Here is a 17,566-nt window from a genome sequence, read left to right on the forward strand (position 1 = left end):
TTAGCTGCTGTCTTTTGCATTTTCATTTATCATCTGTTTATATTTACTCTTGAAAAATCCAGCCTAGGAGTGCAAGGAAAAAAACATTTAAAAAGGCAGCAATCATGCAATGGAGTTGCAATGACAAAGGAAAATAAATGATATAATATAATAATAATGTAATAAAAAGTTAGTGACTAAAGATAATAAGCTTTGAAACAGTTTCTTTAACTCTTTTAAACATTTTTAAAATTGTGATATTGACTGGAAAAAAAAGTAGACCATCTCACCTTATACAGGCCAACAGTGAGTAAAGCCAGAAAGGCCAAACCTCCCAGGGATCCTCCAATGATCTCTTTGGTAAAATCTGGCTCAGGCCACACGTCTACTTCTGCCTCTATCTGAACAATGAGGTGACAGAATGTGGATGACTTTCCAGCTCTTGTATAACTGAAACAAGAGGAAATATTGTGTACTCACCTTGTATACAGGAGGATTACTGTTGGACCCTGTTGAAAAGTAGATGTACTGGGTTTCATCGTACTCCAGACTGGCTGTGCTGGTCAAGAGGAATTTGGCAGATTGAAGTCCAATCTTTTAAACAACAACAACAAAAAAAGAATGAGTTAAGAGTAAATGTCTGAAAAATTTAATGAAGTTACAAGTACATAGTAACAGTTGTACTTTTTTTTTTTTATTATTACCACAATTACCCTTTAATTACCTGCTCTATCCATCTTGAACTGAGGTTGGCAGAGATTTTGTACGTCCTACTCTGCAGCCTTGCCATGAATGTGTTGCACTTGAACACTCTGCACATGGCTACAGAGCAGTCCTGTGGGTGATTTAAAAAGAGTACACTTGCTGTGATCCAGTGTATTGTGATATATTCAGTTCAATCCAATTTTATTTATATAGTACCAAATCACAACAACAGTTGCTTCAAGATGCTTTACATTGTTAGATAAAGATCAGTGTAGTGTGCAATGTGTTTTTAACTCTACAATTAGTCTGATTTTCAGCAGCTAAAGTGCAGAGGCATACTTACCACCACTTTATCCTTTTGTATCTTTGGAACAAAATCTGTGGCACCTGGTTCTTCATCATTTCCACTCTGACAGTCTGAAATCTGCAGTATATTTGATTTATGTTTGCCATGATTTTGCATCATGGCAAAACATTTATATATTACCTGTAGGCTGCTCAAATCCACCCAAATGTCTTTTTCACCAAGTTTCACTGGAACCCTGATCACCACGGTAAAGTTAAGTGTTCTGATATAATTTGTAACCTAAATAAGAAAAGAAAAGGAACACCAATCGTTACGTTCATTCTAAATCAAGGAACTTACTCAAGAAGTTATTTCATACTTTGATTGACTGTTGGACTGGTTTCTGAAATGTCATCCCAAATGTGAAATTGTTGTAGCTAAGGGAGCTAAAAAGACATATGTTAAAGATTAAATAAATACTATGCAAGACAACATTTGTTAATTTCTAATTGACTTCTTTTATTTTTAAACAGAACAACACACACCTTTCAAATGTCATGAAAATGCTGTATTTCACATCAATCCATTGCTTTTTGTAAAGTTCACTTGTAGGGGCATGCTCCTGATTTCCACTAAAAGAGAAAAGTGAAAACATTTGTACTGTATCTATGCTTACATGAAATGTACTTGTGCCAAAGGAACAGTACCTGGTGATATCTGCAGTGACAAAAATCTTCCTCTCAAGTTGACTGTTGGTTTTAATCTCATAGGCGACAATGAAAGAAGCCTGAATTTATTGAGAGAGATAAGAGTGCTTTGTCTTTAAAACTCTCACTAAAAGTGAGAAAAGATGTTCTACATTAAAAAAAAACATTAAAAAAAACAAACCTCAGTTTTGCTCTTGAAAATTGGCTTGTCAATAGTGCAGCCTGTCATTCCTTGTGATAAACCATCTTCACTGTCCAAGGAGTTGCACTCAATTCTTCCCTTTGTTAGAAAAGAAAATGACTGCTGGAGGCATTGGAAGAACAGCAGATCAGTGATGAACTGATACAGACTTGATTCTGATGCTTTACCTGCTGAATGGTGAACTTCCTGTAGGAGAGTCCAGCTGGGTACGTGAGAATAACACGACTGTTGTAGGAGTTTTCTCCTCTGTTCTCCACTGTGACTGTGACATTCAGAAGCTCATCAATGCCCACTTTAACCACTGAGGATCTGGTGGTTTGAATGAGGATCAGAAGAAAGGGGGGAAAAATAAGACTGCTGCAACACAAAAGTTATTGAAGCGCCATCATATTCAGCTTTGAGCCCAATGCTAACATGCTATTTTAAGATTTGTTTTCAGACTATTTGTCTTTATTCAGTAGCTTAACAATGAAGAGTAGACAGAAAAGAGGAAGACATGCATCAAAGGGCCACGGGTGCGATGTGGGAATATATTTTTACCTTTCTAATTTATTGAGTTATGCTCAAATTTGCTGACGTAAAGAACCATTGAGGCTGTCATCAGTTTTTCTCGTTTTATTAACGGTACGTTATGGAAATTGGGGTGGGGGAGTTAAAGCTTTAACAAAGCACTTAAAATTTGTATTGAGGGGACATAAATTGGTGCAAAAGGGGATATTAAGGAGACATTCTTGTGATCTGTTTATGTAGGAAGATTCTCAGCAGATCAACTCACCTGGTGAAATTGAAATCCACTTTCAGGTTATCAACACATTTGTTGTCAGTCCTGCAGTTAATCTCAAACCTCAACTGTGAAAGATGACATGATGTAAAGAGCATATACTAAATATAATATTTACCGACAAAATAAAACATTGTTTAGGTGAATCAAATGTCATTTCTTTCATATTTATATTTTGAGGAAATCCTCCTCATTCAGGATAGAGAATGTCTTGAGGAGGAGGATGGAACTTCCCACAGTAGTACATGGCTCTTTCTTGCTAGGTGTGGAGCTAACCCAGACCTTTTTGCTTAGCTCCTAGCTTGCCCCATTCGTGAGGAAACTGGACTAGCAGCAACACCCAGGCATGAGAGGGTCAAATTCTTTCTGTCTATGGTGCCAGTAATGTGGCCTATAGTGACTATGAAGTCAAAAAGCCGCTCTCTGATCTGATACAAAGTACACATTCTTTCATTTTCTTTCTCACTTTTTGAGTCAAGTGGAGACATTTACCACATCCTTTAGCAAGCACCAGCAAAGAGGTGTCTGGTGTTTGTTTTTTAAAGTTCACTTACTGGATAAATTGTTGTTGTTTGAGCTTGCTGGGAAAGACTTGGTCTGAGATTTGTGTTGGAGGGCAACCCATAAAACAAAAATTCAAGATAATTGGAAAGTTCATTAAGAGCATCTTCTGGACAGGCCTGCAAGAAGGGAGCAGTGTTAAGTTTAAATTCAGATTTGGTCGAGTCTTAAAAATAAAATTCATTAAACAAAATATTTTGTTGTTAGGCTTTACCTCAATAAGAAATTTTATAGTTGAACACTTTTTTCTTCTTAAGTCAATAATAACTGATCCGGACTCCTCTTGTTGTTTCCCGCTGCTGTAAGCTCGGTTTTTTGGAGGCTTGCGAGTGGCATCCAGTGTTAAAGTATAATTAATCTTCACTTGAGCTGGAATAAATGAGTGTTTGATTTCAATGCTGCAAATGTACATAAATAAATAAAAAGTTAAATCGCTGGACAGTGGCTTTGTAGTTCAGAGAAAACAAGGAGAATGATGAACCTGTGTTGACTGTAGATATTGTACTCATAGTAAAGCAGATTTCAGCTGTGTTCTCCAATGGTTTTGAGCAGTCTACATTCTGAGTAGGAATTCGGTTTGGGCTGAATGACACGTCAGCTTCAATCAGTACTATGGGTCTTGATCTGGAGAGTAGGAAAACAAATGAGAACAAGATTTGGCTCTTTAAATAGTACCAAACTAAAAGCTGCCCTTCAATTTTGGTGTTTTACCGTGAATTAGCATCAGTCAAATATTTGCTTTACCAACATTTCAAAGTTTTAGAACATTACCGCTTTTTTAAGATTATCACTCTTATGTTCCAGTGGTGCAACTTCATCATGGTAATAGCCTCACTAAATAAGAACGATTTGAACATTACGGTCTTCTGAACTAACCACCCTTTTAATGACATCTTCTGCTGTTAGGTAATGTATGCATTTGTTCATGTTTGTTAGGAAAAGGCTACTGTTATGCATTTCATATTTCATTTTGATATTTGAATGAAACCCACAGGAGCTGTGCTTAATCTGTGCTTCTTATCTTGTGGTAAGTCAATTCCAAAAATGCCAATGGTCTGTGAGGATTTTAAAACAAACCTTCATATAATATGATAGCTGTATGTGATTAAAATTCAATAATCCCTTATCATGAAAAACCTGATCATTTTTGACCAACTTAGAATATTGAGCATACAAACTGACCTGAACTTTATACAATTAGTGTATTTATTAAGTTGGATTAAGTTGGACCATCAACAAAGATTGTAGAATTACGACAGACAACAATAGTGCATGACTGGAGTATCTTGGACTTACCTCAGTAAGACAACTGTGCCCTTTGAACCCACCGCTAAATCAGGAAGTCCATCACCACTCTGGTCAAAAGACGACTGACTGATGGACAGGCCAAAGAACTTCAGTCCTGACTGGACCTCAGAGCCAGTTATTCTCTGCATACATGGACATATTTTAATTAAGCTGCAGATTGTTTAGATATTGGATTTACATGGTAGATGATTTCAGTCATCTTGTGAGTTCTTTGATGTTGTGTACCTGTGAGTAAGTAGAACTGATTCTTCCTCCTCCTTCACTGTGGAATATGTAGATGCTGCCTTCACCACTATTCTCCAAAGGTGCTCCAACTGCCAAATCCCTGAATCCATCTGAGTTTAGATCAGGCAGCACAGCAAGAGAAGAGCCGAACCTTCCTTTGACAGCTGCATGTCCTCTTAGTACTAATGGATCATCAAAATTACACTCCACAAACTAAATGGAGGAAAGTGAGAGTGTTTTTTATCATCATTAAAAAGTATACAAATAAACTGATTAATTCCATGGCAGTAGTTAAAATGCAATTTACCAAACCAGTTAATCTGCAAACATAAACTCTTCCCTCTCTATCAGGCTCCGTGTACATTGGGGCTGATATGAAGATTAGATCAGTGATGTCATCATTATTTATGTCCATGGTACACACCTCTGCCCCGAAATATTCACCAGTCTGATACTGTGTAAGGAAGATATTATTAATGAAATGATTCATGTTTTCTTTAATCAAAAGCTTTTGTTTTAGGAAATAATTTATGTACAGTTTACAATGTAATTCAGATCTGTATTGCTGTAAGTACATACCTGTGATGAAAAGGGCTCAATCTTTTGGTTTTCAAAGCTTTGTCTGTTAACAGCGACCACCACTCCTCTGTGTTTGTATCTTGGAGCACCAATAATAGTAAGTGTGCCATTTTTGGTTATAACAATTGCCATGGAGTAACCTAGAATTTAGGTAATCAAAAGGGAAAGACTCCTTATTGCGACTTTTTCCATTTTGCAAACTGATACATGTGTTTTGGTCAATTAATTGCAGTAGAGCTATACACACAAAGACAGATATATGAATTCAATTGTTAAAAACTACCAAGATAACTGTCAGGCTCCAAAGACACATCCTCATATGTTTTCACTTTCTGGCCCTCTGTTGTGTATTGCACGTAGCCTCCCTTCCATTGGTTTGCACCAACAATAGACATTTGAATTCCCTACAGTGCAGACAGAAAATACATTTAAAATACAATTTACTTTGCATTTAAAATCTGGATGGTGTTCAGTTGCATAACTGTCTGTTTGCCTTTACGTCACAAAATTTGGCACACAGGAATCTCTCTTTCTATGACTATACTGTCTGGTGAGTTTCAGGTGGTTTTAATTACCTCAGGCACATAAACTGCACTGAATCCCTCTTGAGACATTTCCATTTTCAGTGACTCTCCACTGCTTTGAGATCCTGTAACATAAAAAACAAGATGATAAAACACATAAAACAAATTTCACTTTGCAAATTTTGTAAATACAAATTCATTATGCTTCAAGTAATAGTTTCAAAAGATTTTTTTTTTTGCTATTTATTATAAACACAAAAATAAACTAGAAGGTAAAAAAGAGACACAATACAACATTTACAAGTTAATTCTTTCAATCCTTTCATTAGGTTTGAAGTGGCAATTAGTGTTCAGTTTCAATAATGTATAGTGATGAGATATTTTGCCATGACACAATAAAGTAATATAGTAAATAAAAAGGTTAATACAATGTATTTACAATGTATGTTATTTTAGTCAATCAGTAGGATAACAAACCAATAAAGGAAACAAAAATCTAGCATTAAATTCATGTTTGTACCTTCGATGGAGAAAATTTTCTCCTGCAGATTCTGTCTTATTAATTCAAGTGCGTTGAAGTTCTTCACTTGAAACACGTGTTTGTCTGAAGGAGACGATGCAATGGTGTGCAGTTCTCGTTTTGCTTCAGTTTTAGTAAATGCATTCCCCACCTAGGTTTGTTGGGAAATTATGTTTACATTGTCATGCTATGCAAAATGATTTGGTCCCTTTAACAAAATACAATCATAAACTTAACGTTTTCACCCCATTATAATATATCATTTACAGACAGGAATTATGCATTATTTGTTAGAAATATGTTTGGGTTCTGATTACAGATGGACTGATCCGATATTAAGTATCGGTATTGGTCCGATACTGACGTAAATTACTGGATCGGATATCGGAGGGAAATAAAAAAAGTAATCCGATCCATTAAATATCAAAAAAGCACCTCAAAAAACTTGCGACATGGCGTAACTCGGCTCATAACCGTAGCACCTCGGAGCAGTATGCGTCATGTGATAGAGCGGCTGTGTGTATTTGTAGCCTTGCTAGCAATCCGGCATTTCATCTCTGAGGAAGTGATCCCAGAGAGAAGTAAAGCAAGTGTGTAAGTTCATCTCTGAATGTTTATAAAGAATTCCCACGTTAAGCTTAACAACCGATATATGGAGCGACTGCCTCTTCTCTCTCCTGCTGCTATGTGAAACTGATTAATGATCAGCTGATCGGCTTTTCTGTTGCGAGTCAGTCTCTCTTGTTTGTTTATCGCCCACTTCGCGCCAGAAAGAGGAAACCAGCGGCTGAACAACAGCAGCACGTTTAACCTTGATAAGCTGTTGTTAGAATTTATTTAATATTACTTTCTACACCAGGATCCTTTTCTACGTAGCTGACGGCTGGTAACTGTGCAGGGGCGGATCTAGCAAAGTTTAGCCAGGGGGGCCGATAGGGCATGAACCGGGAAAAGGGGGGCACAAAGACATACTTTCCTTTCTTATTCTCATTTAAAATGTCTAGCTTTTAATAAATAATTATCCGAATCTTACACCCAAAGTTTTAATCTGATGTAAAATGTATAGAAGTCCATTACTGTATATAGTAACTATTAAATCTAATATACCCTAGTAAGCTATAGTACTTTTTCCTTTGGGAAGGTACCATCTGTGCAGTCTGCAATTCTGTTGAAGAAAGATGTTGAATCTCTTTAATTACTCTTGAAAAATAATAGATTTCTGTGCATTTTTTTTCACACTGCATCAAATTAAAGTTGATTACGTCGATTAAGCATCACGAGGTGGAGGGTGGTTCCCTATTTTATTTTATTTTTTTGCTGGGAGTTTTAGAACCCTATTAGTTAGGTTGCTTACTCTTTAAAATACCAGAATAGGGAGGATGGAGTAGGTTTAGGTTTATTAGATTGATCAGTATTGCTGAACTATGAAATATTCTGGGTGCAGTGCATTTTTTAGTGTTTTGTTTTGTTTTTATAATAATAATGGATTGGATTTATATAGCGCTTTTCAAGGCACCCAAAGCGTTTACAATGCCACTATTCATTCACTCTCACATTCACACACTGGTGGAGGCAGCTACAGTTGTAGCCACAGCTACCCTGGGGCAGACTGACAGAAGCGAGGCTGCCATACCGCGCCATCGGCCCCTCTGGCCAACACCAGTAGGCAAGTAGGGTAAAGTGTCTTGCCCAAGGACACAACGACCAGGACAGAGAGGCCAGGGATCGAACCGGCGACCTTCCGGTTACAGATGCAATTCCCAACCCCCTGAGCCACAGTTTTTAATTTGAGTCTGAACTTATACAAAAAGCAGCAAGATATTAATATTAATAAAAACAGTTTTATTGATTAAAAAACACACTATATCGGATTCATATCGGTATCGGCAGATATCCAAATTTATATCGGTATCAGACATAAAAATGTGGTATCGTGCCATCTCTAGTTCTGATACTACGCATGATTACATGCTCACTATAATTAAATACAGCTGTGCTGAGGTACATAATGCATTGGACACCCCCTGCTTACGCAATAATTTCATCTGGTAACAAAAACAGTGCATTAGAACCTTCATGGCATTGGTTCCGATGGTCAAACAACTTTACACATTCTGCAAGCTTAAATAATCAAAGTACTTACCCCAATAGCAAATCGAACAATGTTTTTACTCTCTGCTAGCTGTGCTGCACTGTGCAGATGATTTCGATCATGGGATTGCCCATCGGTAATTACTATCAAGACCTTCTTCACATTTGGTCTGGAACCTCTTTGTGGTATGAAAACCTTTTCCCTGTTAAATGAAAAACAAAAATCTAATGTCAAAACATCTTGAGAATTATTGAGTATTATTTCAGCATGCATCATTCTTTTTCATATTACCTTTCGATGTAGACGGATTTTTGTACTTAGCAAATTTATTTATTGGAGTTTTTTTTTTTTTTTTTTTTTTTTTCAAAATTAGCTTTGCAAGTATTTGAATTGAGGTTTTCTTTGGGCCATCTCACAATTAGTAGAATACCCCCAAACACAAGTCTTTCATTGTCTCTTTCAAAAAGCTTGAACACATGGACCACAGTGCTCAGTGTGGTTAGATTTACAGAGTTAGGGAATAAATAATAATATCTTTGCATCCCTTACACAACATGTTTGATGGCCTTCGCTGTGTAAGTAGTTCCTCCTAGTTTGCTAATTTCTTTGATGGTAGTATCCAGTGATGTAGATGATGAAAATTTTGTGCAGTAAAAATGAACCTGTGGTGAAGTAGAGAACTGGGAAACAGAAAACTAAAAAGGAAGGAGAAAAAATATTTAAAACACGTAAAACAGCCATGTTTTGTGAAGTTAAATGGAAATAATAATGAAACTATTTTATGTGTGTGCTAGTATTTAAAGGATTACAGCACCTCACCTGTGTATCAATTGAAAGCAATGACTGGATTAGATCTTTCACAAACTTCTTCATTGTTTGAAAATCTCTAGAAGACACACTGATTGAACCATCCAACAGAAAGGCAATGTCTGCTTGGGGCGGGCACGCTTTCAAGATATAGATTCAAAATGAAATAAATTTTTAATGGGTTAATAGATGTTTTTAATGGTTTCAACATACTTTCAGTTATACGAAATATAAAGTCATAATACAGTTTCAGTTGTGCTGAGATTTAGAGATTACACTATAAAATCCAATTAGTTACCAGAACTTAAAACATTATGCAAACTTGTTGCCTCAAAAAACTAAGTAAAACTTACTTAAATAAGCTTTAGTTATAGAATAGAATAGAAAAAAAAATAGCTTTTTATTGTCATTGTACATGTATAATCCCAACTCTGCAGTTGTAAGTGAAAAAAAAAGTAAAGACATCAGAAATAAATAGCCAACAGAAGAGCTATATAAACTAGAGGAATATGTACAAAATAATAGAAAGGCACAAACATAAAAGATTTTGACACTATGATGAAGTATAATATGAAAGTGTTTTTTTTTTGTTTTAGGCAGGATTTTAATGATTTGAGGTATATTTTTCCAAGCTCCATGTACTGTTACCTTGAATAAAACCAGGTCTGGGTGTTCCAAATGTACTAGAGTGATCCATCTCAAAGCACACACCGTTGTACATGGTGATACTATTGCAGTCATTTGGAATGGTTGGCCCACACACCTGAGAGGAGAAAAAGTCAAGTTGTGATTAATACACTGAGTTGATTATTTCCATTTCTTTTAAGCAATAGTTTGCTCCATATAAAATCAACCAAATCTTAAAAAAAAATTACATTCAGCTTTTCACACAGCTTAAATGGTAAAAACCTGAATTACAAAAAAAAGACCTTTAGGCCCAGTTTTATTAATTTTTATTCTTTTCAGCGTATAAAGGTAAAATTTTGCATGTCTTTATTAAATATTCTGAAGTTATTGTAACTCAACCCCTCCCCACCAAAAAAATAATAAGGGCATGCCACAAACTCATGATTTATTTTCTAACTATAAGAAAACATCTGAGACGCAGAGGACAGAAGAATTTCATCCTTTGTGATTTTTAACAAAGCACTGGTAATGTCTGTAGTTCAACAACTCACCACAGTGTTTTGTGCCGTGGGATCACTTTTCATTGTTAAACCAAGCGACATGTTGACTGCAAAACCTGGTGCTGTAATAAAAGTATTCTACATTTGTTATAACACTCATAAAAAACTTTTGACAACTCCAAAGTACCACAATTAAAGAACTTTTTCCTTTTTGACATGACAGCTATAACAACTGAAAAATTAAAAAGAATAATCTTAATAATTTGCTTTTCTTTGCTTGGTGTACTTCATCAGTAATATAATTTTTACTACATTACTGTTACATACTAAAATATTTGTTTTGGAAATCTACTCAAACTATGATTTGATTTAACCAATTTAATTCTGGGCTTGGATGTGGAAAGTCAAAGTTTCAGGACATCCTGTCAAGACAAACAGTTACCTACCTTCAAATTCAATATTTTGGCACTTTGGGGAGGAGGTGGTGCACGTATATATTTTCCCTCTTCCATTTTGTGAATACTGTTCAAGTGGAGCACTGATGAGCAAACTAAGGAAATAAATAACAGAATAATGAGAATGATGTAAGTCTAGAGAGCAATAAGCTCAGAAATATTGTATGCTTGTTTAATTATTTCTGTTGGCCATAACAGAGATCTTTGTTCTAAAAATACAAAATACATAGCAGTTGCAAATCCACATTAAACATAATAATCCTTGTTCTGTCTTACTCTGATTGTCTTTGCACCACTTGGTAGCCAAAACCAGCAGCAGCACTCCTCAGGGTCTTCCAAGCCACAGGATCAATGTTGAAACAAAGTGCAGCATTTAATACTGAGAATTAAAGAAGAAAGAACATCATAGTCTCATGTAATGGACGATTATGTAGTTATAGTTATCTATATTTAAGGTATACAAGAAAATGTATACACTGTGTCACTTTTTTTTTACTTCAATGGGTTTTGTTTATTTCATTTTGTATTCCAACTAAAGAGCAACAAAGTCAGAAATTCTGATTTAAGTTCTGAACATAGTGAATTGGAGCAATATTCACTTAAAAACAACCATACATACATTTGCTTTTCTAAAGAACTGAAGAAGAAAAAAACAGCTAGATGTGGAATTCCATTTGCTTATAGATTTTATTTAGTGGAAACACAGGTTGCAGATTTAATTAAATGTCATTTGTATCTTCACTATTTGGAGATGTTAATTATTAGAGAATAAAAGACTAAATCAGAATGCACAAACCTGTCTTACCTGACAATAAAGTTGTAACACTTATTGTCCACTCCATTGTGTTACTCCCATGAAAAATAAATGACAGATGAGTGAAGTACTACTTCTGCTGAAAGCATCAGAGGAGATGAAACCAAAAATGCAGATATTATAGGGCGACTGATCAAAGCTAGGAGAGTAATTAGGAGGAAGTCTTATGTAGGAGGAGTTACAATGTTGACAGCACTGTGTTTGATAAGACACAGTGCTGCTACTGTTAAGTGGTGTTACTTAATTTTGATCAAGTTCTTTAAGCATTACATTTTTCAGTAAACAACAATAATCCTTAAACAAGCCATTCTGTTTATTATATTAGTTTCTGGGCTTCCTGTTCCCTTCAACTGGAGTTGTGGAGAACTGGTTAATAGGCTGTCTTTCTTTAGGAGTGGTGAGGAAATCAGTGGAGAGATGCTGGTAGGTTTGTCTGGTCGTGGTGGGTTACCCCAGCTTTTAAGCTTAGGTTTGTCTTACAGGTAGTATCTGTTACATGACTCATAAGAGTTAATGGAGGAACACTGTTCAGAAAGCACAAAGTTTTAGTAGCAAGAAGCAAGCCCTAGTTACCAACAGAGTGGCAACGTAGAGAACAATGGCACTAGTCATCCAGTCAGCTCATGGAATTTGATCCTCAAATACCATGAACATGACAGGAGACAAAGTAGACGGAGAAAAAAGCAGGAACAAAACCCAAGCCTGTCCAACCATAACATAAATAACCAAATGAAACCTTCTATCTATTCGTTATCGTGAATATAGTTTCAGTTGTATGTATACAAAGCCTGACCTCCTCTACACTCTCACTCAGTCATAAAATCTAATAATTTCCCTTTCAAAAAACCCCAAAGATGCACGTAGCATGAGTTGGTTGAATATCCCTGGATTCAATATGTGGGTACTTCATGTCTATGGGTGAAAAAAGTAAATGAAAGTAAATGTTCTATGCAGGTATCGAATGTGCACATTAAGTCAAAATTAAAGCCATTTACTTTAAATGTGTCGGCATAGCTCACTCATTGTATGTTCCAGTTTAGGATTAAGAAACAGTATTCAGTAATACTTTGAGCATCTAAAAATAATGTCAGAACCCTGCTAGATGACTAACAGTTGACTCTGCTACTTTTGACACCTTTTCATATCTGTATATGCTTACTAGTTCAGATTATGATCTTTCTCAGGAAGTCACCCTCTTTGTCTGCAAGTCCACCACCGGTAAAGTGCACTTTTGTCAACATAACCTAACGCCCAATGATCCGAACACATCTGAGGCGCAAAGTTTCACTTTTTTTCAAGTCTCTCTGTGATTTCTTATGAACTGAGTGTGATAAATTGAAACAGATGCAGATTAGAGCAAGCCTGACTGTGCGAATGTATGACCTTTGCTAAGCTTGGAGTTTTACCCAATTTGAAAACACAGACTTGCAAAATGGTCTTGGTTGACCATGGACCATGGTTTTGACGCTCACTAGTGTATATTACCCTTGTTTCTGGCTTTAGACAGTTACATTTACTTTATTTTATTTCCTTTTTATATTTTAAGTAATATTTTGTATTCATTTGTGACACTGAATATGTTTAAATGTTTAAAATCACACTCACCTCTTCAGATTTCATGCAATTCTTATGTCTCATTTTCTAAAACTGTGTATATAGTACCTAATATATGCATTTTATGACTGACTTTACTCTGCTTCTAGAAGTGGGAGCTGGCTCAGGGTTACAGTTCCCTACGCTGAACACAACCTCACTTGGAGCAGGTTGTGTTCAGATTTGCGATTTAAAATCTTCACATTTTCACTGATTTCAAATTCAAATTTTATTTGTCACACACACACAACCATACACAGTATGACATGGGGGTGAAATGCTTGTTGCTGTACAATGCCCGACCATTAAATGACAGAAGAAAAGTTTTACAATATTTACAATTTACAGTTTACTACAAAATTTACAAATTAACTTAGGAATTTACAGTAAAGAATGTGCAAATAGCAGAAGAGATTATAAAGATAAGGATTATAAATTATAGGAATTATGGGATTATAGGAAATGTGTGGTGGTGCGTGTGGTGACGTGTGTGAGAGTCCAGTCTTATAGTGACGTGTTTGGGAGAGTCCAGTCCTACACCTGGTTCAGGCCCCGAATAGCCTGGGGGAAGAAGCTCCTCCTCATTCTCTCTGTTTTGGCCTTAAGGGAGCGGAAGCGCTTCCCAGACCTCAACAGTGAGAAGAGTCCATTGTTGGGATGGGAGAGGTCCATCATAATCTTCCTAGCTTTGGACTTGCACCGCTTGGTGTAGATGGACAGCAGGTCAGGGAGCTCTGATTGAATGATGCGTTCTGCCGAGTGCACCACCCTTTGCAAATCTCGTCTGTCCTGCTTGGTGCTGTTCCCAAACCAGGTGCAGATGTTTGCCGTCAGGACGCTCTCGATGGTGCAGGAGTAGAAGTTCTTGAGCACCTTCAGTGGCAGATGGAAGTCTCTAAGTCTTCTGAGGAAGAAGAGACGCTGACGGGCTTTCTTAACCAGGGTGTTGATGTGACAGGACCATGACATTTCCTGAGTGATGTGGACACCCAGGTATCGGAAACTGTCCACTCTCTGGACACTGGCGTGCCACTGATGATGAGGGGTTTGTAATTCCTCGCCTGCTTTGTAGTGAAGTCCACGATCAGCTCCTTAGTCTTGCTGATGTTTAGGAGGAGGTTATTCTCCTGGCACCAGGTCTCCAGGTTCCTAATCTCCTCCAGGTAGGCCGTCTCGATGTTGTCGGAGATCAGGCCCACAACAGCAGTGTCGTCAGCAAACTTGACAATGGAGGTGGTGTCGGATGTGGCTACACAGTCATAAGTATACAGTGAGTACAGCAGGGGGCTTAAAACACAGCCCTGAGGCACTCCAGTGCTGAGTGAGATGGAGGGGGAGACTTGTTTTCCCACCCTCACTGATTGGGGTCTGTCTGTGAGGAAGTTGAGGATCCACTGACACAGTGATGAGCTGAGTCCTAGATCCGTCAACTTGGTGAAAAGCTTAGAGGTAATTATTGTGTTGAATGCTGAACTGTAGTCCACGAACAGCATCCTAACATAATTCCCTCTGCCAGTGTCCAGGTGACTCAGGGATGTGTGGAGCAGGTGAGATATGGCATCGTCTGTGGAACGATTAGTCCGGTAAGCAAACTGAAGTGAGTCGATGGTGGCAGGAAGTGAAGAAGTGATGTGATCTCTCATCAGTCTTTCAAAACACTTCATCACAATTGAAGTCAGTGCTACTGGACGGTAGTCATTGTGGCAAGCGGGCTGTTGTTTCTTTGGAACAGGAACAATAATGGACTGTTTGAAGCACGTGGGAACCACAGCTTGGGCCAGGGAGAGGTTGAAGATCTCTGTGAACACCGGTGCTAGTTGATCAGTGCAGGCTCTAAGGACCCGGCCAGGGATTGCATCTGGTCCTGCTGCCTTCCTGGTGTTTACCCTCCTGAAGGTGTTCCTCACGGCATGCTCTGTGATGACGAATGCATTTTCTTCACTGGTGCACTCCGAGCGCGCGCAGCCGTTTGTTGTTTTAATTGCTGCGGCGTCGAAGCGAGCATAAAACGTGTTCAGCTCATCAGCCAGTGAAGCATCTGCATTCATCATTGAAGAAGCTGGTCGTTTATAGTCCGTTATAGTCCGCAGTCCTTTCCACAGGCTCCTAGAGTCGCACTGTCGTAGCTGTGACTCTAGTTTTTCCCTGTAGCTCCGCTTTGCCTTTCGGACCGCGCTGCGCACGTTGTAGGACGCAGCCTTGTATAGGTCCATATTACCAGAGACAAGCCCTTCATTGTAGGCAGCGGTGCGTGATCTCAGAGCGTCGCGGATGTTTTTATCCACCCACGGCTTCTGGTTGGGAAACGTTCGGATGATAGTTCTTTCTGCTGTGTCGTCCGCTAGTTTCCCGATAAATCCCACAACCGCTTCCGTAAACATGTTGATGTCATCAGAGCTGCGCCGAAACATGTCCCAGTCTGCGTCATCCAGTGCGTCATCCAGTGCGTCCTGCAGCGCGGCCACCGATTTGTCCGTCCAGCGAGCGACCTCCCTCCTGATTGGTGGTTGCTGCTTTAGCCTTTGTTTGTAAGCAGGCATGAGGGAGATGGCGGAATGGTCCGATTTTCCAAATGCCGGCAGGGGCTGAGCCTTGTAACAGTTCTTGAACGGGGTGTAGCAGTGGTCTAATGTCCTCGTGCCCCGGGTGGGGCAGTTGATGTGCTGGTGAAGGTTGTGAAATGTCCGTTTGAGATTCACTCTGTTAAAATCTCCCTGATTTGTTTAATTACAGCATGTTTTAAGTATAATACAGATTATGTATTGTAAATTGGCTTACAATTTTTGCATTTTTGCATAAGTAAACCACAATTTATGTATAAGTTTTTAGTACCTTATTGGTACGGCCTATAAGGTACCAATAAGCTAGACTGGAGCCACAACACCGATGCTCTTTACAGGAAGGGTCAGAGCAGACTCTACCTGCTGAGGTGGCTGAGGTCATTTGGAGTCCAGGGAGCGCTTTTAAAGACCTTCTATGACTCTGTGGTGGGATCTATCATTTTTTACAGTGTTGTATGTTGGAGCAGCAGTTTATCGGCAGCTGAGAGGAAGAGGTTGGATAAACTCACTAGGAAGGCCAGCTCTATTCTGGGATGCACCCTGGACCCAGTGCAGGTGGTGGGAGACAAAAGGACTCTGGCCAAAATAACATCTCTGATGGACAGAGTCTCCCACCCCATGCATGGAAATGTTGCTGAACTGCAGAGCTCCTTCAGTGACAGACTGCTGCATCCTCGATGCATGAAAGAGCGTTTCTGCAGGTCCTTCATCCCTGCAGCTGTCAGACTATACAATCAGAACTGCTCCCAACAAACATAGATGTTCACATCAGCGCTGTAACTTGGCACTATTTTATCAACCGATTCACACTATAACCTGGGTTTGCCTCTTATCTGTATTTAATTTTATTTAATTTTAATAACTGTACAGTACTCTATTTTTGGTAACCATCGTCCTTGATGTAAATATGTAAAAATTGCGTATTTCTGTTTTGTGTCTTGTGTACTGTTTGTTTGTATATGTGTCTTTCTTGCTGCTGTTACAACCAAATTTCCCCTTGTGGGACAATTAAAGGATTATTCTATTCTATTAAAACTACTGAATTAAGTGCAAACTGTATGTCACATTGTCATTATTATTTTACTATTTTATTTTGTGTTATGTACAGATTTTTAATAACCACATTATCATCATCATATGACCTGAGTGTATGGAGATAGTGTGGTGTCAATTTAGACAAGAACAGCTTCAGTAAGAGGAAGAGAGCTGTCACTGGTAGGTCAGTGAGCTGGGACAGAGGGGTGCCACCTTGTGTCTGTTAGCTTAAAAGTACAAGAGTACAAGAGAACACACAGAAACTCAGCCCTAGAGGCATTTGAAAGGAAAAAGTTAGCAGAATTTATAAGTGTTAACAAAATTACAGTGGACATGTTGTTGTGTCTGACTGGAGTATGTGGCACTCATAGGGATCACTTTTTGCAGAAGAAGAGTCATAAGACCCATTAACTGTGAGTGTGCACAGAGCCTGAAGCAAAAAGCCAACAGAGAAAGTTGTAAACCACTACAATGATATCCTATTATCTCCAACTGAGATAATAAAAAAAAACTGGCTGTGTTGAACTTCATTCATTGAAGAGGAAAAAATGCAAATGAGGAAATTACATCAAAAGTATTTTAGATTATATGGGTTGACCTACTAATCACTGATCCCTACTGATTTTGTACTGTATTTTTTTTTAATCAAAAATGTCTGTGTGCTCTGTGTATTTAGAAGACAGGTTTCAGGTCATACCAGACATT

At 38.1% G+C, this 17,566-nt stretch overlaps 1 protein-coding gene across 1 annotated transcript; it reads right to left on the bottom strand.

Annotated features, from left to right (window-relative positions):
• LOC146626602 (integrin alpha-M-like) lies at positions 1-11,700 on the bottom strand. The gene is made up of 30 exons (XM_085361816.1): positions 11,664-11,700; positions 11,135-11,237; positions 10,850-10,953; positions 10,455-10,525; positions 9,925-10,039; positions 9,289-9,416; positions 9,019-9,164; positions 8,521-8,671; positions 6,378-6,528; positions 5,909-5,982; positions 5,617-5,737; positions 5,334-5,473; positions 5,062-5,208; positions 4,755-4,967; positions 4,518-4,651; positions 3,703-3,845; positions 3,436-3,590; positions 3,215-3,340; positions 2,655-2,728; positions 2,047-2,188; positions 1,859-1,957; positions 1,678-1,757; positions 1,516-1,602; positions 1,350-1,416; positions 1,172-1,270; positions 1,028-1,108; positions 704-814; positions 460-573; positions 270-380; positions 1-63 (listed from the first exon to the last, which is right to left on the bottom strand). The coding sequence occupies exons 1-30, from the start codon at positions 11,698-11,700 to the stop codon at positions 1-3; spliced, it is 3,387 nt and encodes a 1,128-aa protein (XP_085217942.1).
• Between the last annotated feature and the right edge of the window lie 5,866 nt (positions 11,701-17,566).

This window comes from Diplotaxodon limnothrissa, linkage group LG8, assembly GCF_057381915.1.
Source record: "Diplotaxodon limnothrissa isolate DT_005_m linkage group LG8, D_limnothrissa_male_GT1.1, whole genome shotgun sequence".
Lineage (NCBI taxonomy): Eukaryota > Metazoa > Chordata > Actinopteri > Cichliformes > Cichlidae > Diplotaxodon > Diplotaxodon limnothrissa.